The 27,218-nt window shown below is 38.0% G+C and overlaps 1 protein-coding gene across 2 annotated transcripts in view; it reads left to right on the top strand.

The window, feature by feature from the left end:
• The window catches only part of LOC117432034 (polypeptide N-acetylgalactosaminyltransferase 18), a 92,324-nt gene that overhangs the window by 50,580 nt on the left and 14,526 nt on the right, over nucleotides 1-27,218 (top strand). Inside the window, exons 4-10 of one of the 2 annotated variants that reach the window (XM_059002213.1) lie at nucleotides 4,875-5,058; nucleotides 6,298-6,495; nucleotides 8,064-8,178; nucleotides 12,708-12,797; nucleotides 14,277-14,462; nucleotides 20,897-21,034; nucleotides 23,587-23,682. In XM_059002213.1, coding sequence (XP_058858196.1) covers nucleotides 4,875-5,058; nucleotides 6,298-6,495; nucleotides 8,064-8,178; nucleotides 12,708-12,797; nucleotides 14,277-14,462; nucleotides 20,897-21,034; nucleotides 23,587-23,682 — 1,007 coding nt within the window. The remainder of the gene's footprint in view (nucleotides 1-4,874; nucleotides 5,059-6,297; nucleotides 6,496-8,063; nucleotides 8,179-12,707; nucleotides 12,798-14,276; nucleotides 14,463-20,896; nucleotides 21,035-23,586; nucleotides 23,683-27,218) is intronic. The other variant, XM_034053434.3, reaches the window with a different exon arrangement.

The following is a 27,218-nucleotide window of genomic DNA, read 5'->3' as shown; positions in this document are numbered from 1 at the left end:
TTACCACAAGTCCATTATGTTGCAGAGGGCCCATAGAGCAAAGTAATTAATAAAATATGTGTAAAAGGCTAAGTCGTTCATTTCGTGAATAAATTAAAAGTAGGAATATTTTAGCTGCTGTCGGCAATGCAGAAATCTTATAGAATTGTGTTGTCAACTCTCCCCAGAAGTAGGGGTTGTTTTTTGTGTATGTCATGCAAATGTCCCATAGAAGTGTCAGCCGATTGTTAAAGCATCATTTCATAGCTAGAATGAATTGTCAGAAAATCTTCTCTCTAGCCTAGGTTTTATGTACTATAGATTGGACAAATAGCCCAGATTGTGGCACATTGCCAATAATCATTGACTTAAGACAAGTTCTTAAGCGTGTAATTTATCAATGTGTGACAGTGATGTAAATCTAATGCTAGTGATGGAAATAGATTGTAAGTAAAGTGTGGAGTGAATTGCCAATATTATGTTCTATTGTATTTGTTATGTTTTGCGTCTGATTGCACTGTTTTTTTGCCAAGAACAAATCTTGGGAATTATCCCAAAATACTCTTTGTAGACAAAGAGATACTTCAGTTTCCATAGTACCTCAAGCAATTTCATTGCTCTTCACTCAATAAGTCTTCTATGTAAATTCCCTCTTAATCCCTACTACTGACTTATTTATAATGCAATTCATGGACAGTAGCCATTGATGGTACCCAGTTGGATCAAAGCTGCCAAGCATGCCTGGAGGTAATGGCTTATCAAATTAGCATCACAATACAACTGGCATCATCAAAAATGCTGGGTCTTCAAATTTCTGTCAAACAAATAAAGAGCCTTGTAAATTAGATTCCTCTCTGAGTTTTGGGCTATTGACAGCAATAACATAATGTCTATTCCCTATGATAAACATTCCAGCAGGCTTTAGTTTCAGTTGCAAACAGCAGAAACTGTGTTTGGAGAATGTAAACAATCAAGTTTGCTTTACTGTCTGTTAAAAGACACAAAGGAATTATGACCATGTCAGTGACAGCAGTAATAATATTATAGACAGATACAGATAGTTGGCTAGCTGCGGTAATCATATTATAGGTAGCTGGATCACAGGTTTTCCACAGTCTGATTTACTTTGCCATTGAATGGGCAATACAAAGGAGCATTAATCATTGTTACAGCAAAGTGTCAATGGGGTGGTTGCCTTCCACAGCCAACTGTTTCGTGATAACCCCGCTTGTCAAACATCCTGATTTTTTATCTTTGCCGACTTAACAAGGATACAATCTAACACCTGAATTAACCACTCAGTGCAGGTTACAATGAGTCAGGATTGAAATATTTACAAAATGACAGACAGTAGCAAGAAACTGCAGGAAGAAGGGATTTGAAAAACCCTTGGATCATGAATGTCTTAATTTTGGGCAGTAGGACTAAGAGGTTTGACTCCACAGATGGGACGATGTATTTTTTTTCTTCTAGCAAAAGACAAGGAGACTCTAATACTATATACCGGTATTCAATATGCTTCCAAAGTACCCTTGAATTCTATCAGAGCCTAGTAATTAAATCAGTAAGTGGTACAATCATACTGTTTCATTGGAAACCAAAGTTGTTTTAATGAAATTAGACTGTTTGGATATCAATACACCCCTATAATCTGTTCTCACAAATGCATTGGCTGCAAAATAAAAAAAAGAAAGCAAATGTCACTTTGGTATGTGCTCACCTACAGGGAATGTTATAACTCTTGGTTGCTGTTGTTGTAATAGTAATAGATGTCTTGTTTCCATAGGATAAAATGTGACCTCTGTCTTTGCTGAATGTTGGCATTAAATTGCCACATGGACAGCATTAAAAATGGCACTAAGAAATCTTTGGGCAAAATGTTCCAGTGTATCTAGATAAGATGTTGAACTGAATTAACCGCTATAAAGCCCACACACTGGATGTGATGGTATGCATCTTCAGTGTAGATGAAGCCTAAGCCCCTCTCTTTTTTTATTTCTTCATATTTTCTCATAATAATGCAGTTGTTGGTCTTGGTGAAGGGTTGATGGACCAGTGCTCCTGTAAAGTATCAAGCACTGCTTGGACTCAAGTAAACCCCCTTTCTGTAAATTAGAAAATCAAGTTTTTTGTCTAGGTACCATATTAATGATCTATTTACTCCCCCAATGTATTAACTAACATGTAATGCTGTGTTGATAATTGATATAAATATTGCGTATTTTAATCCAAACTGCTAATTAACACAAATAAAATAATAGTCTAATAGACTGTTATTACCGCTAGTATTAATTTTAAGTAAACAGATGCTAAAGCTGTGTCTCCCTATTTGAAATTCAAACAGACAATGATTATCTGTAGACTACCAATAGTTGCCAACTAGAACACACATTCTTTGATTTCTGATGAAGGTGTCACATTATTCTTTATTGGTTTTGCAATCAGTGCAACAGCCTTGACATGCAGTCAAAGTGACTTAAGAGCTTGATCTAATCAGTGGTTTCATATAGTTTTATCAGCCCACGAAGTTAGCTGATAAAATGACGGTGTACAGCCAATGAACATAGCTGTGTCAAGTACTGTAATATCCTTTTTTTTGAGGACGTTTAAAATGATAGTATTCTTTTACAGCCTACACACACGCCTCCATCTGTCTTGCTGCTTTTGTACAACATCCATTTGCAGTGTGCTGAAAGCCCCAAGTGTACTCCACCAACATTGCAATCCTTCAGTGTATAGTATGTATGTGATAATATATGCTGGGTAAAACTGCAGTTCACTTGGTACTCATGCCATCTGGTATACGGTATTCAAACAGCATTGATTGCTTGTTGAATGGGAACAAACAGACGCAGATAGGGCTTAGGGGAGAGGAAAGTCATCATCTGTTTTCTGCTGAGCAGATGTCAAGTGGTTTAACGTCAATAAGAATTGACAAAAAATTCATTTTGTGTTTTAATGCTGGCATTTTCACAGTACGTACAACAGGCATGGCCTTGACATAATCCCAAATATTAAGAAATGAACAACAGGCTGCACAATACATTGCCTGGCATGTAACCCCCCAAACCTGTGAAGCAAATTAAATGTAATCATTTTATCCCTTGTAAATGATCCATATAAACTGTGGGGAATGTTTGAGGAGGAGAATAGTATGTGTTAACCAATGAACCATGAATGTTAAAGCAGAAAAATAAATTGTATTTTCAATGGTAAGGAAATGGTCAGTAGTATTTCAGCTGTACTGAATAACCCTTTAATTTAACACTAACTAACTATTTAAGTTATTCCAAAACACAATTTATTACTAATTACTCCCATTATATGCAAGGATAAAAACACACTAAGGTCAGTGTTACATTTTTAAAGTGCTGCCATCGTAGCTGAGAAAAATAGTCAGAATTCTGAAATGCTGTGCTATACCATGTTCTGTACAACCAATACAGCATGTATCTACTTTTAGGCACAATTTACATATTACGCCCACCAGATGTGTGTGGTGCCTTACCGTTTTTGAGTAGGACGTTCACAAACAAACAAAGACTATGTTTGCAATGTTTGTGCGAGTCAATTATCCATTATTCATGAGCAGGGGGTTAGAACGCACTGCACTTTAATCAGCATTATTCACACAGCCACAGTTCAGTCAGTTGCTGGTGTCCCCTCCATTGGCTTTGATGCATGTCGTCAATGAGCTGCAGGCCATGTAATAGAATAGCATTTCATTTAGCTGGCACAAATACACATGTGAAGAACAGTTTTCATGTTAGTATGGTTTTATAACAATTACTAACTAATTTTGCTTCACAAAGTCAAACTAAACCTGCTGAATAATGTTACGTTAACATATTGAATTACATACTGCTTTGTAGTTTTTCATATACTTAACAAAAAACTGACAAAAATTGTGACATTTCAAAATCTAACATGAAATACTGTACTACTATTATGGCCTACAGTAGACTTTTGCAATTTAATTTTGTAGTTATTATTGTGCAACAACATCTACAAATGCTGTAAAGATTTTTGTTTTTTGCTGGATAACATATGTACAGATTTAATGGCCACCTTTTGATCCCATCCTTGTGCTTTGTTAGTCAAACAACCCTGAGCACTCTTTTTTAAACTTCTCCAAACCCAGCACTGCAGAAACAAGACCCTGGTTCCCTCAGAAATGTGTCAGAAATACATTGCATGTCATTAGCTGGAAATAATTAGCCCCAGCCTTCAATTATACAACAGTAATAGCATAAAGTTAACACGCGGCCTGTGGATGATTGACAGCGCAGGCGACAAAACTGAGGATATCTTCTGTTTTGTCTGTGTGCTTAGATAATCCAGCCCTGCCATTGTAAGCAATTATGTGCTTCTGCAGGGCTAACTGCTTTTATTTATATCTGTTCATTTGCAGCCATGCCCTGTGGTGCCAAAGCTATTCCAAATTACAACTCCAACACTTTAAGAAGGCAATGTGGCCTACTAATTAGAACAGACAGCTAAGAGCAAAGATGCTGTTTCGAATGCTGAATGGGTGACACACTTCCATTGTTACCCAGGGACGTCTCCTGAAATCTTTTTCACATTTAGCCCTGCTGTAAAACAAGTCACTCACCAGTAACTGCACTCCATAGATTCCATCTTGATAAGTAACACATCTTCTTTTAACCTTTAAAAACACATCGTCTTCTTTTAACCTTTTCTTTATCCGCGATGCACCTGCAGTTGTAGTTGGTGTTACAACTTATTTTGAAGGAAGCAGGATCTTTCTTGTATTTCTAATCCAATTGTATCATCCCAGTTGGTCTAAGCACCTCAAGAATCACATTATGAGTTATTGTGAGTTTATGTAAGCCTATGTTTACTGATATGATCGTTGATTATTTTTTCCTTTGCAGAGGATCTGAAGGAGAAGTTGAGTGATTCCGTGGAGGAGATGAACGGCCGTCAGCCCGGGTTTATTAAGATGGTCCGGCACAACAAGCAGGAAGGGCTAATCCGCTCCCGGGTGAGTGGCTGGAGAGCTGCCACAGCCCCCGTCGTCGCCCTCTTTGATGCCCATGTGGAGTTCAACGTTGGGTGGTAATTATGGATCCTCCTTTTCTTGTACCCTTTCAACACTGCATCTCCCCAACATGGGAACCCAGTAAATGGTCACAGAACAGGTTGTCTGATGAGAAGTTGTATGTTATGACAGAGCCACTTTGAATACATAGCCAACTGCCTAAAGTAGTCCTTATTGTAACAGTTAATCAAAAAAAAAAAATACAGTTGATGTATCTACACAGATTTTAGAATCAACGTTAAGGGAAGTACTGTGTTTTATTTTCTATACGCCATGTATATTCCACCTCCTGTTTACTTCAGACTTGAACTGTGTTGAATTGCTTGTAGTGATGTCGTCTAAATTAAATCCCAAAGCAAAGACTTGTAATATTGTGCTTGCCTGTCTTTTGTTACAAGGGGGGAATGAGTTACTAGAGCTGAATTTATGCCCTGGGGGGAAACACAGCTTTTCAGCACAGAAAGTCTGGCAGTCCCATTAGACGCTATTTTTTAACAGTAGTTTAAGTCAGTTGATTATGTCTGGTGATTCATGTGAGAGGAAGCAATACTAGCAGGATTTTAGACTGTGCCACAGATTTATAAAATGTTGGTGATCGATGATCACTGTCTCTCGTTTCTGAGTTATATTAGCAGAAGTAAAAGACTAAACTTGGTTGCTAATAACTGAAAAACAATCACATTTTCTAATTACAGTAAATCATTAAAACTGTACAGGTGTCTGTCCGTTTCAATGTGGAGCTCTCCCTTCAATAGGACTATATGTTGTTCCCCTTTTATCATAGAAGATAGATCTTACATATCTTTATCAGTATGTCTATTACAACTGGGGAGGTTTAATGCCTGGTAGATCTTGCACTGTGTTCTAGTGTTCAGCAATTAATCAGCGGTTGGGTCATAGGGTCATAGATGTTTCTCAGAGCAATAAAGCATTGTACAAGTTGACCGTGATTTAAAGGAGGTTGGCTGTAAGTGTAGTAAAGTACAGGAAAAGTATGGCACAGAATGTGGTAAAGCATAGCCAAGCTCGGTAAACCACAGAAACATTTATAGCATGATATCGTAAAAGATTAAAAAAAAACATGTTAATGGTAATACCTGGTATAAGCCTGGGCAAGCATGGCAAACTTGGAAACTTTTAGCCTTTGATAAACAGAAATAACCAATGTGGCACTGGGTTCCACTGTATCTGTTTTTATTGGTTTGTGTAGCACTCTTTTAGATGAACACAAGCCCATATACTCTGTCTTTTCATAGGGCTGAGCCCATTCTCCTGAGAATCAAAGAGGACCGGACTCGCATCATCTCTCCTTCATTTGATAACATAAAGTACGATAACTTTGAGATTGAGGAGTATCCTTTGTCAGCACAAGGCTTTGACTGGGAGCTCTGGTGTCGATATCTTAACCCCCCAAAGTCCTGGTGGAACCTGGGAAATTCTACTGCACCAATAAGGTAAAACTTGTTGTTTTGTAAATTACTAGAATACTATTTGTTTAAGGGATCTTTTGTGGTGGCAAGAACACCCACTCACAATTACTTTTAATTAACGCATACCTTCAGTTACACAAAGTTAAATGGAATATGCTATTGAAAAAGAAACAACGCTAATCATATTATTCTAAAAATGTATAAAAGTTACAAAGAATAAATGTATATAAAACATACCAGAGAAACCAGAAATACAACTTGAATAAAAACTCACTCTACGGTATAGACTACGGTATAGAAAAAAAAAAAAAATCAATGTTCTTTACAGTAGACACTGTTTTTTATCAGAGTTTTAAATCAAAGTTCACTGTGGAACCTCTCTTTTATACCATCAATAATTATTCGAGAACATTCATAAACTAAGAATGCATTGTGGAATTTGCGTTTGGTGGATTTAACAGGTTTATTTCTGTGACTAACATTTACAGTATAATGTCTTTAAGGTCTAACTATTATACATTCTGACTAAAGTACACACGGTTTGTTTGTTTTCCTAAAACAAAAACCTAAAAAAATTAAATAGAGGGAGAAATCTTATTAATTAACTTTGTAAATTAAACTGATACCATTATGCTTAGTCATAAGTAACATTTGTGATATAATACGATCAGATTGGTATAATAAAAACACATTGATATTTTTTAGATTTCATTGCATAGAGTACAGAAATTTGCACCCAGTTTCTACATCAGTTTACTGGATGGCTGTGTCTAATATGTAATGATACGAAATAACATAGTACAGTAGCTGAGAAACCACCACAAAGATGAAAAGGTTAAACATCGCTTTATAAAAATGGAAATATTTGAATGCTGTTACAATAATGAGTTTAATTCTTGTGTTGGTGTATAGTATTTCAATAACTGAATGGTTTTCTTTTTTTGTTTAGATATGTATACTTCTAGAGTCTGCTCATTAAATATTATTATTATTTATTTCTTAGCAGACGCCCTTATCCAGGGCGACTTACAATTGTTACAAGATATCACATTATTTTTTACATACAATTACCCATTTATACAGTTGGGCTTTTAACTGGAGCAATCTAGGTAAAGTACCTTGCTCAAGGGTACAGCAGCAGTGTCCCCTACCAGGGATTGAACCCACAACCCTCCGGTCAAGAGCCCAAAGCCCTAACCACTACTCCACACTGCTGCCCCCAACAGTTTATTGACCATCTATTTAATCTATTAGCTCTCCATGTGTTATGTTAAAAGTAACTGCAATTAAAAATAACATGTTGAAACTAATTTTGTTTATTGTTTATGCACCAAAGCTGAATTATAAAACCTGTAGACTTATTTTTAAAAATACTTTTCTAATCGTATTCACAAACTAAAGGAACCCTTCCATACACTACATTTATACACACTACCTTATTCCAATGACAGTGGCTTTCCAATTCACCTAGACAGCCAGTCTGCAAATGACATTTAAATGTCAGATGATAGTATGCATATAACAGAAGGTTTAATAATCAGAGAAGTGTGTTTTATATAGTTCTTACCTTCTATCTAATGCTCTTCTTTCAGAAGCCCTGCACTAATTGGCTGTTTCGTGGTAGACAGACAGTATTTTGAAGAGATTGGTTTACTTGATGAAGGAATGGAGATCTATGGTGGAGAAAATGTGGAGCTTGGCATCAGGGTAAGAAATAATTCATTTTGTTTTCTATCATTTATCGAGTGTGGGCTGTTTATATTATTAGAATAGACCCGATTAACACATGAAAAAAGACAGTGAAGTGTATCAGGTGTCGGTACAGTTCTTTGAATGTGGAATATGCCATTCCTGGACAAGGGTGCTCAGTTTATACCTGTATTGTGGTATAAGGCAGTTGAATGGCCTGTTATGTGTTGAATTTATTGTCACCCCCTATACAGACATGTTTCCGGAAATGCTACAGCTTACCCTACCCTACAGAGCTTTCAGATTCTAGTATAATATCTGTCATCTCATTTTATATGTTATTCACTTTGTTTCAATTCTAGATTTCCTTATTGAACGTCCTTATGTGGTTCATCTTAGTTTATTAGCGAGTCATTTATTCAATTGCAAGCTGTTAGCATTGTAGAAAAAAATATCCCCTGCATGACCCCAATATAAGAACGTGTGCCTGCGGAGGCCTCATTTCTCCTAGTCCCATAGGCATTCTTCAAGGGGTTGGCATAACTTTAATGAAGCATGTGATAGAAAGTAATGCAGTGAGATGAAATCTTACAAGGATTAGCCTACCAAAGAGCTGGAATAGCAACTTGTATCACATATAATAGTGCTAGACTAGCATATCCTTATCCACCAGTCCGAATAGGGGGCTTCAGAAAATTGACAGCATTCTAGAACGGAATGCAATTAGCTGTCTGTTCCTTTTATCCAAATTACTGTAATTTGTATTACAGGTTTTCAGCATCTAATTATTCTGCAGATCTCACCCACTTTTATTTGTCAGGACCATTTTAAAATAAAGTGCTTCTGGTAGTTAGAATGAGTTATCTATAGATTGTTATAAAAACGTCCATTCTGTAATACCAGGCTACTTGACTTCAATGCCATTATTTATTACACAGAATTATAAATGTAACTAATCGTTCGACTTGTAATGAGCTCTGCATGTCACAATGGCTGTAGGGAAGTGTTGTGTGGATTTATTGATCATGTTTTTTAAACTAGGCATTTGAAATCTTTTGTCTTTTCCAGTTTTGCCTACCCACTCAAACCACAATGTAGGCTTAAGCAGGAAAGCAGGTACAGAATCCTTACTTCTTTGAGGAGATGAGTTGCAGTTCCAATTCACAGCTGTATGTACAGCGTAGCAGCTGGAAAACAATCATCTTCCTAAACACTGTCAATCACGTCACTATAGGAAGCAAGGATGGCAAATTAACCCTGTAATGCCCATTTCTGTATCACATATAATACAATGCTTAGCCACCCATCTATATCATTATTTTTTTAATCCAACTTCACATATGCAGTAGATTATGCGTTGCCAGACGGGGGGAAAAAATGTTTTGTACAAGAAACTGAATCTAGTTACAGGGCTTTACAGGATAAATCCATCACATTAAGGACAGACCATGTTCACATTGTGCTACATATATCAGGTTTCTGCTTGTCATATAACTTTTGTCAGTTGATTTCACACAAGGCAGCAGTTATGGCAAATCATACACAATGTGTCTCTTTGATTGCCTTGAGAAGGAAGTATGAAAATAAGTTTTTATACCCAGTGCTGTTTTGGTTTCCTGTTAATACAGTCAATCATGTAGGTGACTGTGATTAATGCTCAGCTGCTCCCTACACAGTGAATATGTCATTGTGAAAACGTTTTCACTAAGCACATAACTATCAAGTATTCCAGGTTTTAAACATGTTCCAGCTGATGAACCTGAAACCTGTATCTAGGTGAAGAATTCCTGCTCCACAAATGGCCTTCTGATCTTAGCATTGCTTCCCAATACTGTGTGAACACAGTCAATCTGTTTGACAACGTGTGAATACTATAAATCACACATTAAATGTCACTCACAATTCGATCTTTTGATTTGTATAATGCATATTACTTAAACAAAAGTTGTTGTATTAAAATCCACTACTAAATCGTTATTATTATTATTTATTTCTTAGCAGATGCCCTTATCCAGGGCGACTTACAATTGTTACAAGATATCACATTATTTTTACATACAATTACCCATTTATACAGTTGGGTTTTTACTGGAGCAAATCTAGGGAAAGTACCTTGCTCAAGGGTACAACAGCAGTGTCCCCTACCTGGGATTGAACCCACGACCCTCCGGTCAAAAGGCCAGAGCCCTGACCACTACTCCACACTGCTGCCCTACTACTCCACACTGCTGCCCTATCGTTATACGTAGCAACTCTATATGGTGCCGCTGCTGTGTATTGGAGCAGGGTAAAGTATGCCAAAGCACGGGGGGGTACCTATAGCGGTTGTAGTGCTTCAGTAAAATATGTACTGAATACCTAGTGTGCAAGACAGTGTAAGAGAAGTGCTATGGTAGAATATGTTTGAAACATACCAAATATACACTAACACGTATAATTATAATTTAGAAAACTGAGCACCGTCCGCCTATCTCCTCCAGTTCATGTTATCCGGAGGCAGGACTTTAATTTCTTCATTCGCCATCTTGACAGCAAAGCGTTGTATAGCGTAAGCTGCATTGAAAGAAATGTCTCGAAACCCCTCTGCTGTTTGGGATTTTTTTGTTAAATGCCCAGACAACCAAAAAGAAAAGTTGAATTCAAACCGTGCAAGCGACTCTTAATGTGTCACACAACCAATCTCCGGGATCACTTGACAAGCATAAGTTCATATTATTATTATTATTATTATTATTATTATTATTATTATTATTATTAGTAGTAGTAGTAGTAGTAGTAGTAGTAGTAGTAGTAGTAGTAGTAGTAGTAGTAGTAGTAGTAGTCGTAGTAGTAGTAAAATGTGACTGTGACTGATAACCTGCTTGGAATGGTGACTGTTAAATAAAGCTTTGTTTTTCAGCTGCAGTTATTTTAATTGGCCACAATAAGGTGCTGCTGCAATGCAAGCTTACTGTACATATCACAAGCATCAATTACATGTACATAAACAACGTGTATTTTTATTTTTATTTAAATTATAAAAACATTATTACTGTTCTATAGAACATATTTTTAAACTACATGTGAATGTTGTATTCCAATTATATGGATTACCTGTAAAATAACTGGATTTTCAATCAAATATAAACAAGTAGCTATGGTGACGTCACCAGAAAATTATGCAAATGAGTACCATCGAAAGTCGAACCTGCCTTCGGTAATGTGTCCCGAACCCTCGAAGGTCAAAATGCACCCTTCGTTACAGCCCTAGTAAAGAGTAGAAACATTCAAAGTCATTTTGCAATCTTACGCTCTGATGAAAATATCATAATGTTTACTTGTAATCTTTCTTGTGATAATGGCAGTCATTGCAGCGCAGTCGGTTTTCTTAATGGTTTTTTTTTTTTCTTTTTTCTGGGATGCTTCAGCAGTTGTTCATCTATACCTGCTCTCTTAAATAGCCTTGCCAGGCTGCTCATGTATCATGTTTTAGTTTATGAATTCTAGGATTAAAAAGACTCTTGCATGGTCATTGAACTAGGTGCATGTGTAAAAATCACTTTCTGTACTCAACACCTGCACTGACCCTTATTATAATCATTGCTGTGAATATTTTTATAATGGATTTCTACTGCAGTGAGTCCAGACACACCAGATATATGAATTCCCTGGATTCATATTGATATGTTTGAGTTTTATTTTCTGTTTTAACATATTCAAACTTTCTTTTTTATCATATAACAATCTCAACAAGTATGTTCAGAGGGTGTCATGACTACTTTTCACTGATTTGTAGTTTTTAGAGTCATCAAAAGAATACTGTGCTGTAAGCTTTGTATCATTTGTAAGCTCAAAACAGGTGAAACCTTCAGTGTTACCTTCAATGAATTGATGAACAGACACTGTGTGGCCATTGAAGAAACTACGGGGTCTAGTTGTAAATTATTTTCCAGTTTGCAGTAAGAGTGGCAAAGAAGACACTAGGAGGGATGTCAGCAGACTCCACGGTCCGGTGAATTTTACAAGCAAGCAAAGACATTAATCAATGCCAACACTGACTGCTCCTTGTATATTTTTGCTGCAATGACTTTATGCAAAGAAGTTGCTCACTGCATTGTGACAATTAATAAGTTCCTGTGCATTAAACAGGCTTCTCAGTCCCCTTTAGGAAGGGCAAGCCTGCCACAGACAGATGGCATTGTGAGCTTTTAAAGTTTTAACTTTGTGTCAGCCCATTGGCTTGCGATTAAGATCCTTTTACTTGTATTGAGCACAGTTTGAATAATTGGGCATTTTTTCAATGACTGGAGGAAACTCATTTTTGCCATACTGACATTTTGATCATCAGATGTAAGCGTTTGAATAACCTTGTCAACTAGTATTATGAACCATCAGTGTTGAAAGCTTTGCCTTAGCATTAAGACAAGAACATTGGCGGCTATATTTTTGAAGACAGCACTTATTAAGCTTATTTACCACATTAACCTTGATATGAAAGTATTGTTTCTAGACTTTTGTTTTTGTGCATTATTGACAGCGTGCTGCTTTCAGTCATGTTTTACTCATAGACAGCTGTGACCCTGAGCATCGAATGCTGCTTTTCCATCTACCACCTGGACCAATTGGAAAGCATTTCAAAATCAGTCATGCTTGTTCCCGTAAGTACCCATTTGAATTGGGACTTGTGTCAGACCCAGTTAGCAGAAATAGGCCTCTCCAAACCGTTTGAAGGAGGAGGTTGTAATGAGCATTCATACTGTATGAAGATGATGCATATTGGTGCTTGACGAACCAAGGACAACGTTGATACCAATCCTCTTTATTTCTATATGCTGACATGGAAATTTTGTTAATGGTTACTTGCATATTGGATGAGAGGAACTTTTTTCTTAAAGCTTGGCTTAATGGTGCAGATGTTGACCCAGCATTAGTCATCCAAACAACCACCAAATCAGAATTACATTAAAAGACCACACTGGAAAAGTGACCGCCCCCATAGACAATGTCATTCTTTTTATATTTAATGAAGCCCCAATGCTGTTCTAATAGTTACCTGTACTAATTTATGTCCACTCTGCAGTATGGGTGTGATTACCAGCATGATTGTGGTCCCTGCAGGATCCAGTAAATCAAACGAAATTGATCCAAAAATATGGTCACTGCCTCATTGTGCAGAAGATGTGATTAAGTTCATCCCACTCACAACTCTGCAATTGCACCTCTTGTTGTAATGAGTGGTCTGGAGTCATTTTGTAACCACTGAAGCGATGAAAGGGGATGCAGATTATCAATTATTTATGCCAGAGTCAAAGACCAGTTTACTGATTTAACTGTTAATACGAGCAGATGGCTGATAAGGGTAAATACGGGTTTATCGAGAAGCAATCCTAACATGTTCACTGTAGCTACCTCACAGAGCTGATTAATTACATGCTGTATTGATGCTCTCAGATATGAAGAACAAGGTTAACAGGATATAAGGAGCACCAGGAGTTAATTACACATTAGCACCAACGTGTCGAGCAGTAACAGCTCTGTAATTATCTCCTGTGAAAGTATGCAGATTTCTTGGTGTGAGAGCGTTGGATGGTATAGCAGACTTACAAGTTTTGTTATCTGCGTTCCTTGTTACATTTCAGATGGCTGAAAGTAAAATGTAGCATTTTGCAAGCCTGAGGGCTGTAGCATTTGAATGGCATCCTAATCATGCTCAGAAGTGTTCTTTTCCTCCAAGTACCATGTTCTCGTCTAAGTACACTTTTTTTTTTTATCCCTTACAAATATAAAAACCGCCCGTGATCATTATACAAAATGGCTGATCGTTCATGCCGTAGATGTATTCAGACTTTATTTGTCATCAGGTTTTTGGGGTAAACTCAGGCCTTATTGACATCCATGCTTTTGACCAAATTGAAAACATTTTAAATAAATACTGAAAAGGCAATAACATATAAACCATTAAAAAAAAAAACACACAAGCCGCATTTCTGCTGTGGTTTACATTATTTACATAAACATCTTGTTTGTTGCCTTGAAAACCCTAATGAACTGTTAGCAGTAGACCAGGTTACCATTCAAAGTGTTGTATACATTTTTATTTTTATTATTATTAAAAAAAAATGTGTTGTCATTACCAGGTGTGGCAGTGTGGGGGCAGCGTGGAGGTCCTCCCTTGCTCCAGGATTGCTCACATAGAGAGAGCCCACAAACCATACACTGAAGACCTGACAGGTCACGTTAGAAGAAATGCTTTGAGAGTGGCAGAGGTTTGGATGGATGAGTTCAAAAGCCATGTCTACATGGCTTGGAACATACCCCAGGAGGTAAGTCAGTTATTCATAAGCTAGGCACCGCCCACACTGTGATATGATAATATGTGAAGGTACTGGGAATAGAATGAGGTACAATGTTTTGTTGGATCAGATTATTCAAAGCAAAAACAAGAGGGTGCCTCTGTTGTGACAATGGAGACACAGTACAGGTGCCATAAATTACACACCTCATGGGTTTGTACCTTGGATTCTATTAGCTTGGGGACATCAAACCTGACAGAATTGGGACACAGAAAGTGTATTTATGTTTCCCTGTAAGGAGTTTGGGGTTTTAAATAACAGTAATAAAAGCAACTTTAATTATATTTCTTTTACTTAGTGCAAAATGTGTATAATTACTCTTAAAGTCAGTTGAACAATAAGGTGCATCATCCTATACTGTACATAAATGTTACATATGCCATCACAATCAGGGACCCTTGGAGTTATCCTGCCCATGCCTGTGTTTCTACTCGCCCAATAGGATTTGTGTGTATCTCTTCTGCCCCTTAGTACAGATTTGAGATTTACTAGATTAAGTTAACCCCTAGCCACAAATCTGACTGATAATTTTTCAATCCACAGAAATACTAAACATCAAGCTATTTGGAGTTGGTAAGATAACATTTTATTTCTTACCACTCTTGATAGCTATACTGCCTTGAATTTTGCCCGAACAGCTCTTAGCACGTCCCAAGCCTAAATTTCAATTACAGCTGCTCTACAATAAAGACAAGTTAATTTTCGGTTGCTTAATTGCTCGTTACTGCTGATCAGCTAGCAAGCTTGTTTCAAATAGCGCTTCTGGTTTGCTCTAATTCATGTTACAATTTAGACTAAATTACTCTGCTTGTAATGACTTCCATTGAAAAGAAAACACATTTTTTTTAAATGATCGATTAATTTATATTCAACAGACTTTTTTTGTTAGAGAAGACATCATGTAGTTTTTGTTTATATATATATACAGTGCCTTGCGAAAGTATTCGGCCCCCTTGAACTTTGCGACCTTTTGCCACATTTCAGGCTTCAAACATAAAGATATGAAACTGTAATTTTTTGTGAAGAATCAACAACAAGTGGGACACAATCATGAAGTGGAACGAAATTTATTGGATATTTCAAACTTTTTTAACAAATAAAAAACTGAAAAATTGGGCGTGCAAAATTATTCAGCCCCCTTAAGTTAATACTTTGTAGCGCCACCTTTTGCTGCGATTACAGCTGTAAGTCGCTTGAGGTATGTCTCTATCAGTTTTGCACATCGAGAGACTGAAATTTTTGCCCATTCCTCCTTGCAAAACAGCTCGAGCTCAGTGAGGTTGGATGGAGAGCATTTGTGAACAGCAGTTTTCAGTTCTTTCCACAGATTCCCAATTGGATTCAGGTCTGGACTTTGACTTGGCCATTCTAACACCTGGATATGTTTATTTGTGAACCATTCCATTGTAGATTTTGCTTTATGTTTTGGATCATTGTCTTGTTGGAAGACAAATCTCCGTCCCAGTCTCAGGTCTTTTGCAGACTCCATCAGGTTTTCTTCCAGAATGGTCCTGTATTTGGCTCCATCCATCTTCCCATCAATTTTAACCATCTTCCCTGTCCCTGCTGAAGAAAAGCAGGCCCAAACCATGATGCTGCCACCACCATGTTTGACAGTGGGGATGGTGTGTTCAGGGTGATGAGCTGTGTTGCTTTTACGCCAAACATAACGTTTTGCATTGTTGCCAAAAAGTTCGATTTTGGTTTAATCTGACCAGAGCACCTTCTTCCACATGTTTGGTGTGTCTCCCAGGTGGCTTGTGGCAAACTGTAAACAACACCTTTTATGGATATCTTTAAGAAATGGCTTTCTTCTTGCCACTCTTCCATAAAGGCCAGATTTGTGCAGTATACGACTGATTGTTGTCCCATGGACAGAGTCTCCCACCTCAGCTGTAGATCTCTGCAGTTCATCCAGAGTGATCATGGGCCTCTTGGCTGCATCTCTGATCAGTCTTCTCCTTGTATGAGCTGAAAGTTTAGAGGGACGGCCAGGTCTTGGTAGATTTGCAGTGGTCTGATACTCCTTCCATTTCAATATTATCGCTTGTACAGTGCTCCTTGGGATGTTTAAAGCTTGGGAAATCTTTTTGTATCCAAATCCGGCTTTAAACTTCTCCACAACAGTATCTCGGACCTGCCTGGTGTGTTCCTTGTTCTTCATGATGCTCTCTGCGCTTTAAACGGACCTCTGAGACTATCACAGTGCAGGTGCATTTATACGGAGACTTGATTACACACAGGTGGATTCTATTTATCATCATTAGTCATTTAGGTCAACATTGGATCATTCAGAGATCCTCACTGAACTTCTGGAGAGAGTTTGCTGCACTGAAAGTAAAGGGGCTGAATAATTTTGCACGCCCAATTTTTCAGTTTTTTATTTGTTAAAAAAGTTTGAAATATCCAATAAATTTCGTTCCACTTCATGATTGTGTCCCACTTGTTGTTGATTCTTCACAAAAAATTACAGTTTCATATCTTTATGTTTGAAGCCTGAAATGTGGCAAAAGGTCGCAAAGTTCAAGGGGGCCGAATACTTTCGCAAGGCACTGTATATATACAGACGTGCTCAAATTTGTTGGTACCCCTCCACAAAAAACGAAGAATGCACAGTTTTCTCTGAAATAACTTGAAACTGACAAAAGTAATTGGCATCCATCATTGTTTATTCCATATTTAATAGAAATCAGACTTTGCTTTTGATTTTTTATTCAACATAATATTGTAAATAATAAAACAAATGAAAATGGCATGGACAAAAATAATGGGACCGCTAACCTAATATTTTGTTGCACAATCTTTAGAGGCAATCACTGCAATCAAAGGTTTTCTGTAGCTCTCAATGAGACTTCTGCACCTGTTAACAGATAGTTTGGCCCACTCTTCCTGAGCAAACTGCTCCAGCTGTCTCAGGTTTGATGGGTGCCTTCTCCAGACTGCAAGTTTCAGCTCTTTCCATAGATGTTCGATAGGATTCAGATCAGGACTCATAGAAGGCCACTTCAGAATAGTCCAATGTTTTGTTCTTATCCATTCTTGGGTGCTTTTAGCTGTGTGTTTTGGGTCATTATCCTGTTGGAGGACCCATGACCTGCGACTGAGACAGAGCTTTCTGACACTGGGCAGTACGTTTCGCTCCAGAATGCCTTGATAGTCTTGAGATTTCATTGTGCCCTGCACAGATTCAAGGCACCCTGTGCCAGGCGCAGCAAAGCAGCCCCAAAACATAACCGAGCCTCCTCCATGTTTCACTGTAGGTATGGTGTTCTTTTCTTTGAAAGCTTCATTTTTTCGTCTGTGAACATAGAGCAGATGTGACTTGCCAAAAAGCTCCAGTTTTGACTCATCTGTCCGAAGGACATTCTCCGAGAAGGATTGTGGCTTGTCAATATGCATTTTAGCAAATTCCAGTCTGGCTTTTTTATGTTTTTCTGTCAAAAGTGGAGTCCTCCTGGGTCTTCTTCCAAGGAGCCCACTTTCGCTCAAAAAGCGACGGATGGTGCGATCAGAAACTGACCTTCATACCTTCACCTTGGAGTTCAGCTTGTATCTCTTTGGCAGTTATCCTTGGTTCTTTTTCTACCATTTGCACTATCCTTCTGTTCAATCTGGAGTCGATTTTCCTCTTGCAGCCGCGTCCAAGGAGGTTGGCTACAGATCCATGGACCTTAAACTTCTTAATAATATTTGCAACTGTTGTCACAGGAACATCAAGCTGCTTGGAGATGGTCTTGTAGCCTTTACCTTTACCATGCTTGTCTATTATTTTCTTTCTGATCTCCTCAGACAACTCTCTCCTTTGCTTTCTCTGGTCCATGTTCAGTGTGGTGCACACAATGATACCAAACAGCACAGTGACTACTTTTCTCCATTTAAATAGGCTGAATGACTGATTACAAGATTGGAGACATGTGTGATATTAATTAAAGAAACTAATTCGTTTGAAATATCACTATAATCCAATCATTTATTATCTTTTCTAAGGGGTACCAACAAATGTGTCCAGGCCATTTTAGAATATCTTTGTAGAATAAGCAATAATTCATCTCTTTTCACAGCTTCTTTGCTTTATTCTATGACATACCAAAGGCATGCAAGTATACATGATAAAATAGCTTTTAATTTCATCACTTTTCAGGAGGAATGAAGCATTATTTCAATGAGCTGTAAGGGTACCAACAAATTTGAGCATGTCTGTATATATATATATATATATATATATATATATATATATATATATATATATATATATATATATATATGCATTGTGCATAGTGTTTGCATAGATGCCAGATTAGCAAGCACTTACTGGTATACACATGAAGATATAAAAACAGGGCAATATCTTCTCCAAGGCTCTAGCCTGGCATTGGAAATGTAAAATAAAAACCAGTCCATCTCCAGTATCAAGGAATCCATTTCTGACATTACATAACTCAAGGTTGTAAATTGCAGGTCAGTTGTGCCACATTGCTGGCATTCAGTGTGTAGGGATATTGTTCGTTTGAACATCATTACTGGCACTTTGTAATGAGACACCTTCTTTCTAAATGTGCTAGTTTGCTGCGTCTTGAAGTAGCCCATTTATTACATTAAACATAATTATTTGTGGACTAGCATAATGCTTGGGTGAAATTAAGACCGAGCAATTGCATTGCACTAGAACTGCTTAATCATAAGAAATAAATCGCTGAAGCATCATCCCTTACTCCAGACTGAATAATAGGATTTAATATCTGCACTAATGAAAAGGACAATATGTGCATCCCTATCGGTGCAGGTATTTGTCTTACAGGAATGCCTCTTACATTAGATATGAATTGTTCAGTAAAAATAACAAGACAATACTGTGTTTAACTCTTTCATCACTGCCTAGGAAACAAAACCAGCAAATATTATTATTATTATTATTATTATTATTATTATTATTATGCTTCTAAGCTGGCTTGGGAAGCCTATTGTTATTGTATAGATTGTTTTTTTTATCATTATTGTCGTTTTTCCTCCCAAAACTTTAAACTGCTCCTATTTGCACGCGGTGCAACAACCAACATGAAACTTGATAGGTATCTTCCCGTGTAGATTACTGTTAAGATGCAAAAAAAAAAAATGCGCTTCTGCATCAACCAAGATGGCGGCCTGACGTCTTTTTTGGAAAAACATTTCAAAATCTTTTTCTTGTGAACCGGTGAACAGATTGATCTGAAACTTTGCATATGTCATCAGCAACCAAACCCACTTGAACGTGCCCAAACATCAAATTGCTTCTGTTTGCAAACCGTTTAACCAACTAACTCTTAACTTGGTAGGCATCATCCACAGGACAATGGAATTCAAATATGGCAAAATGGTGTTCTTTTGTAAAACAAGATGGCCACCAGACCTTCCTTTTCTTCTTAAATTTAAAACTGCTTCAGTTGAAAACGGGTTTAATTGATTAACTCCAAAGTTGACAAGCATTATCCCCGTGTCAATACAATGGACTGTTTTCAAAAATGGTGTTTGTGCATAAACCAATATGGCCACATGACGCAATTCTTTAAAAACCTTTCAAAATCTTCGGTCAAATGTAAAACTAGCTTATAAGTCCTTACAATGCACCTAGGGTTATGGTTACTATACGACACATTTAGGAACCCATGTATGCTGTATTCAAAAATGACCTTGATCATGACCTTTGACCTCCCCTTAAGGTAAATTGTAAAATTAGCTTATAACTCCTTACAGTGTGTAGATAGGGTCATTGTTACTGTGGTGTTTAAAGTTATAAAGCATCATGAAATAATGAACTAATGCAGTATTTTGAATTGAAACTGCTCCATAAAACTCATCTGTTGCTGACACTTGTGCTTCAGTGCTACAGCTTGCCAACATTTCCAACTGGTACTGAGCTTGGAAGCCTGGCAGTTCTAGTTATCATTATTATTATTATTATTATTATTATTATTATTATTATTATTATTACTACTACTACTTTATTGAGGTTGTTACCCCCTCATTTGCCCACACCAGGGCTGGATCTCAACAGGCAGCCATTTCACAACCACTGCCAGTAGTGACCTGCTCCAAGCGGGAGTTCAGATCCATTCCCAACTGGCAATTGACTAAATGATAGTGGGCTGCCAGACAGAGAGAACAGACATTACATACACAGCTGTGACTGCTTTCTTTCTGTTGGCAAGGCCTGAGAGAAAGGAAGACAGGCTGCTCACAGCAGACCTCACAGTGGACATGAATCTCTCCGAATCAGAAAAGGGTGAAAGAAAGAATGAAATGGCGTGTATTTTTTAAATTCAATTGTGTTTGTTGAAATAAAGCCCAAAACAAGTACGCACACACCTACTGATGAGGATTTCTGGGGGGTTACAAAATGATGGCAAAACGTTGTTTTGCTTACCTAGGATTCTGGGATTGACATCGGTGACATTTCAGAGAGGAAGGCCCTCAGGAAGAGGCTGCAGTGCAAGACGTTCCGATGGTACCTTGTCAACATTTACTCAGAAATGAGGATGTACACAGACACCATCGCCTATGGAATGGTAAGGCACCTTTTTATACCTTGTTGTTGGATCACCAGACTTAAAATTGCTTGGAGCCTTCAGGCCACAGTCTGGTTATTCGACTTCGGTTTAACAAAAAAGAAATTGCACCTCTGATTCACTCTCTTGCTGTCAATGAGTTTTTATACTCTATATAGACAATGTGTCACAAAACTGAAAGTGAAAAATCACTGCAAACATTTTGAATGGATGAACAGAGATACATCTGATAAGCTGGAAATGCTGTCTGGTGTGTGTAAGCATTGATTATTTACTGCGCAAGCATCGGTCTGTGAAAGTTGCTCATGGAAGCATACGATAAATGTGCCTGCTCTAGGAGACCAAATACTGGGACATGAATTATGAGTAAAACCTGCCATAGTTTACACAGATATGCAGAACTGTTCATGGTCTTACTCTGGAAAGTTAGCCAATTAGGCTGACTTAAATTGCTATTTATTATGCACATATTTTGAGCCTGATACACACTTGTGAATGATCTCCCTTTTTTTTGTGCTGCAGACCGCAAAGAACTGCAAGTAATACAATAAATCCAAATACAAGCCAACAGAAATTAGCTAGATGTAGACAGCTACAGTATATATGATTTGTTAGCATCCTGCACGGGTCCTTTGTGAGCCTTTGAGCAATACGTTAATGTCAGCTTCACTTATTAAACAACAGCACCCCTCCCTCATATGCTGCTCTGCATCTTCACGTGGGATTGCACCAGCCTTGCAATTAAGGATTTTTGGCTTGTAGTGGAAGAACAGGTCAGTTTGTTTGGAAGGCGGTGATTAGTACCGTACAGTTTTCTTAATTAGAAATCATGATTTCCTTAGCAGTTCTGTCACAGAGCCTTGGCTTGATGACCTGTTGCCTGTCTTGCCACCATCCCGGCAAAGTAATTAATGAAAATAACTCTGCAGTTTCTTTTTTTTTTTTATTAGACTGTTTATCAAAATCAGCCACATAAAGTAATAGCCGTCACATAATTATCATATTTTATATGCCCCAGAGATTCATAAATACAGACAGTGTTAGATGGACTGTTTGCCTTACTATTAAAAAGACAATTCACAGCAACACAGATATAGTGGAGGTGTCACACTTACTGGTACATTTTTACTGTACAGAGACTTCCAGTTGTTGGGACATTGACATTCTTTTGCGCATACACGAGAGCAATACAATCTCACGGTGACCTTATGCATGATTTTGAACTGTTTACCTCAAATTGATAACATTTAGCTTGGGCCTTTTTAAAATTGATTGAACATCCCTGTAGATCATACTGTTCAGGGTCACTCATTTTTATAATGTCTTATTTATGGTAATTACATAAATGTTGTGGTTTTGAACACCAATTATTGGTTGGCCATCCATTTGTTATCCATATGCAGATGAGATAAGACCTTTTGTGTGGCAGTGTGATCGGATTCCAAACATTCATTAAACAGCACACTTGGAAAGATGCATTCTGCTGATCAATACCGACAGATAGAAAGGGCCTGGATTTTGCTGACCAAGAAATGGGCATCATTTGGCAATATGTCAGATTCTACTGGCATAAATGGGTCAATTCTAATCAGCAATCGCTTACCACAAGTAATAACATATCAGTGAGACTCATCCCACGCTACAGCTGCAAGAGCTACTCTATGTACTGTTTATGTAAATGACCTACAGTACAGACAGACTGACAGCCTGGCTCTGTATGCCCCGAGATTATGACATAATCAATAAGATGGACTAAAGAGGGTCTTTATTAATTATAATTGGACAAGTGCTTCACAAGATATATACACAGCTCTAAGTGTGGCATATGTAAGTAGTGTATTCGCTGAACCTGATCCTGCAGGTGAAGCCAATGTCTTCTAGCAAGCAGAAGGCCTAGGATGTTGTTCAAACACACAGAACTGACAGTAACTAATATATGGTACCCCCGTACAGGGATGTCAGCTTCCTGACGTAAACATGGTATTGATAGACATTCTTCTTAACTTTAAGGCTTCCTCAGTTAGCTCACTTTCTGCTGCATTTACAGTCAAGTGATACATTTACAGTCACGTGATAATGTCTCAACCTGCTGACAAGTAGGCGGATTTAGCAGTCACAGATCAAAATCTGTTGATCGGTATTTACTGTAGTTGAGTACATGGTCTTAAATGGACGGAAGGCCTAGCAATCGGCTTTAACTGAAGGGGAGTGGGACCCATTTGGTTTAGAATTTATATTTGGCTCTCACCCCAGAAGAGCATTAATGGTATTTCAGAACATTATGCTAAACCAATTTGTGCTTTTCAAAGCCAAAGAATAAACAGGTGGACCAATGCCAAAACCAATATCCGATATCTGATGAGCCAAACATAGATTAGGACACATCTGCTTAAGCTGGGAAGCTATAAATGTGTCCAACTTTGAACTGATATCTTAATCACCCTTATCCTCTGCAGTGATTACAGTGTGTTAGAGACGGCAACAAGACGAGCAATGTGATATGATATGAATAATGTTAACTGTTTTTATTGTTTTGTTGTTTGTTTTTTCAGCTGAAGAATTCCCTCAAAAGTGACCTGTGCCTTGATCAAGGGCCAGACACCGATAACATTCCAATCATGTACATGTGCCATGGAATGACTCCTCAGGTCAGTGTCTGTGTGTCTAAAAGCTCTCATCGTTGCTCCCTGCCTTGCAAGCTGCACTTCTACTTGCAGGTCCTTGGAGTTTTATTCAATGGTTATTGCTCTGTGAAACAGGTGTTTTGAGTGCATAACTAACTCATCACAGCAGTATCTGGGGAACTTTCTCATTCACTTATTTTATAAACTTGTAAACTACTTGGAGTAAACTGAGCAACACCCTTTCAACAATGGACAGGGCTTTGTCAAGAAAAAAATATACTTGTATATTTATATATATATATATATACACACATACACACACACACACACACACACACACACACAGTGCTCCCTCGCTATAAGGCTCTCAGTTATAACGAGCCTCGGATATAACACTCCTACAGCATGTCCCCCCAATTCCCTATACTAGTGATTCATTACAGTACCAGTGTTGTCAAACTATAAACAACTTCTCAGTCTAACTTCCGTTTCTGTCTCTCCCTTTTGACATCTGAACTGAAGAAATGCTGCTCTGGCACTTTATAACACAGACATCTTGTTCAGCATTTGTTTTATAACTAAATAAATATTAGGCCTGTTACGTGGTTATCTTTCCTAATGTATTTACTTTTTTGCTGTGAGAGGAGCTGCAGCTTTCTCTGGGAGACAAGATGCTTCAGCTTCGCTTCAGCCCCGCTCCGGCAGCCGAACCTGGGGCGAGCCCATTCCCTCTTCCCCTCTCCCGACCCGCTCGCCTTCTCGCACTTGGTTTGCTTGTCTGTCGTTCCGAACTGAACTCCCGACCTCCATTTAGCCAGGCTATTTATAGTTTAAAAACAGCGAATTAAAATGATTCACGAGTGGGAATGTTACCTTTTTTTTTTTTGTTGTAAAAAATATATCATTGATTTTATGCATGGTTAATTCACGGAAAGTTACATTTTTGCTTCACTATATGTGCATTATAGAGAGGGAGTTATTTTATTTTGTATTTTAGTCAAGTGTGTGTTGTTATGTGTCCCGCAGCACATTCTGCAGACAGGTAACTGACACATGCTTTATCCATCCTAAGACTTCTGAACATGGGTTACATAAAAACAAAATGCCTTCAAGCATCTGACAAGCCAAGTGTCAAATGATATATTCGCAGATCAACTGTATGCACATTAAAGTAACGGAAGTCCTTACATATTGTTGAAATCTTGTCAATTTGATAATCTTAAGACCGCAGCGTATGACCAGATGAAAACCCATTCAACCAACTCTGACAGGCTCAAATCCAGGGCTGTCTGAAATTTTCAACAGGGGCCAGAGACTTGAGGATTTATAAAGTAAAGTAAATAAAGTGAAAACATCTTTTTAAATGACACTGCAAAGCTTGAATAACTTCCAGAGAATAGATACTGAAGTTACTGCACTCAGCGTTCCGAGACCATGTGGCTCTGCACATCAGTTACAGTTGTCAGGAACTGATTACCATCATACCAAATGTTTTTTTTTTGTTTTTTTTTTAAATTTAGTCATCACCAATTATTTTTACCCCGGTTTTCACCCCAATTTAGCATGCCCAATTATTATCTGTATCCCCGGCTCACCGCTCGCAACCCCCCCGCCGACTCGGGAAACGGAGGCTGGAACACGTGTCCTCCGAAACGTGCTCCTTCCAAGCCGTCATTTTTCGCACTGCAGATCCACAGCAATGCCACCAGACCTATAGTGCCGGAGGACAACACAGATCTGGCGGCTCCGCTGCAGAGCCACAGGCACCCTATCGGCCACAGGGGTCGCTGATGCGCGGTGAGCCGTGGATTCCCCTGCCGACCTAAGCCCTCCCTACCCGGGCAGCGCTCAGCCAATTGTGCGCCGCCCCCTAGGAACTCTCGGTCACGGTCAGCTGTGACATAGCCTGGATTCGAACCTGCGATCTCCAGGCTATAGGGCACATCCTGCGAGGAGCGCCTTTACTGGATGCGCCACTCGGGAGCCCCATCATACCAAATGTAATGCAAAATAGCATTTCTTAAAGATTTTAAATTAACTTTGACAGCTCTTAATTAGCTTCAGTACCCAATAACTGTCCCTATTGTTCTTACTTGTTTTCAAAACACTTCTGAAGACACATCTCTAAAGCCTGGCCCAATCCACTCTGTGATGGACAGTGTCTCTTTTAGAGGAAAATATTAATCCCTGTATCATGCCACAGTTTCCGTAAAACAGACTGGGACTCACAGCCATTTTATATAGTTCTTTCTTATGAAATGCAAAGCATGGAAAGAAAAATGCTATTTATAGATCAAGGATTATGACTGAGGTATTTAGAAAAATGAGAACATTACATATTTTCTTTTGTTCTTGTTTCACTAAATCCATCCCACAGGGTGAAACTGATCATCAACAGAAGGTTATATGTGTTGTTAGGTTTTGCAGTATTTCCTGGAGCTAAAATAAACAACAAAAATAGTATGCAAATAACAGAAGGGCCAGTTCAACAGAAAACTAGTGTTCTGGTTGTCTTGAGCCAATTCAATAGTTGCATTTTGAGTCTTGTTCTTGACAAATCATTAAAAGGCCAAACATTATGAAATAGAATGTCATTCTGTAATTACTCATTTATTTGTCAGAAAATGATACATTTTCTTCAAGTGCCGGACTCTTTAAAATCTCTGTTTAACATCAGGATAAACAGAAAGCGTTGGACCGAAACAGTTATGTTGAAGGTTGACTTCTGGCCATGGGTAGTTTGATGGAAATGACAGATAAATTGATACAGTGCAAAATTATAATTTTTTTTGTTGTTTGTTTTTTTAAATTTTAAGCAGTTGTCGCTAATTTATTTTTTTTAGGATCTGGGTAAACAGATATTGAGTAGCAGCAAACATTTTGTTACAAGGTATCCCGAGATACCCCATCAAAATTCTGTCTGGACTTGAGTTTAAATTCTACAAAGTCTTATTCTGATCCTTTCAGTAGAGTGGACTGTGCTAGGTACATGCAGTTTTATTGCAGAGTAATATTTCTATTTGGTAATTGTCCTTTATTCCAGAAGATTTATTGTTCATTAATCCTCACTAGCTGACAGCAGACATTGAGACATGGTTGACATGACCAGAGTGGGCCCTAGAAATGATTTTGCGTCTTTGTAACTGGCAGCAGTCGTTCCTGTCAACTTGAGGACATTCTGCTCCTGTTACATCACCTACTGTAAGTGTTTAGCGGTTTGAAAGTTAATTTCTAGCACAACATTTGTATACAATACCAGTGTGTGTATGTATGTATGTATGTATGTATATATATATATATATATATATATATATATATATATATATATATATATATATAGCTCTGTCAGTTAGCTGTTTCATGTTATTCATTGGTTTGCTTTTCTGCTCTGGGTGATTGAGAGTTGACTTTTAGTGAGATTAGACCACAGCTAATTTAGTAACACGAGGTGGAATCTTGCATTTTGTTCCCCTAAAGTCCTTGATAACACATTTAATTTGACTTTGTACCGTCTTCTTATAATGAAACTGTTTGTGTGCATTTGTCTTCCGATTGTGTAA

Source organism: Acipenser ruthenus, chromosome 27 (assembly GCF_902713425.1).
Source record: "Acipenser ruthenus chromosome 27, fAciRut3.2 maternal haplotype, whole genome shotgun sequence".
Lineage (NCBI taxonomy): Eukaryota > Metazoa > Chordata > Actinopteri > Acipenseriformes > Acipenseridae > Acipenser > Acipenser ruthenus.
Note: the sequence above shows the minus strand (reverse complement) of the source record. Positions and strands in the feature narration are given on the sequence as shown.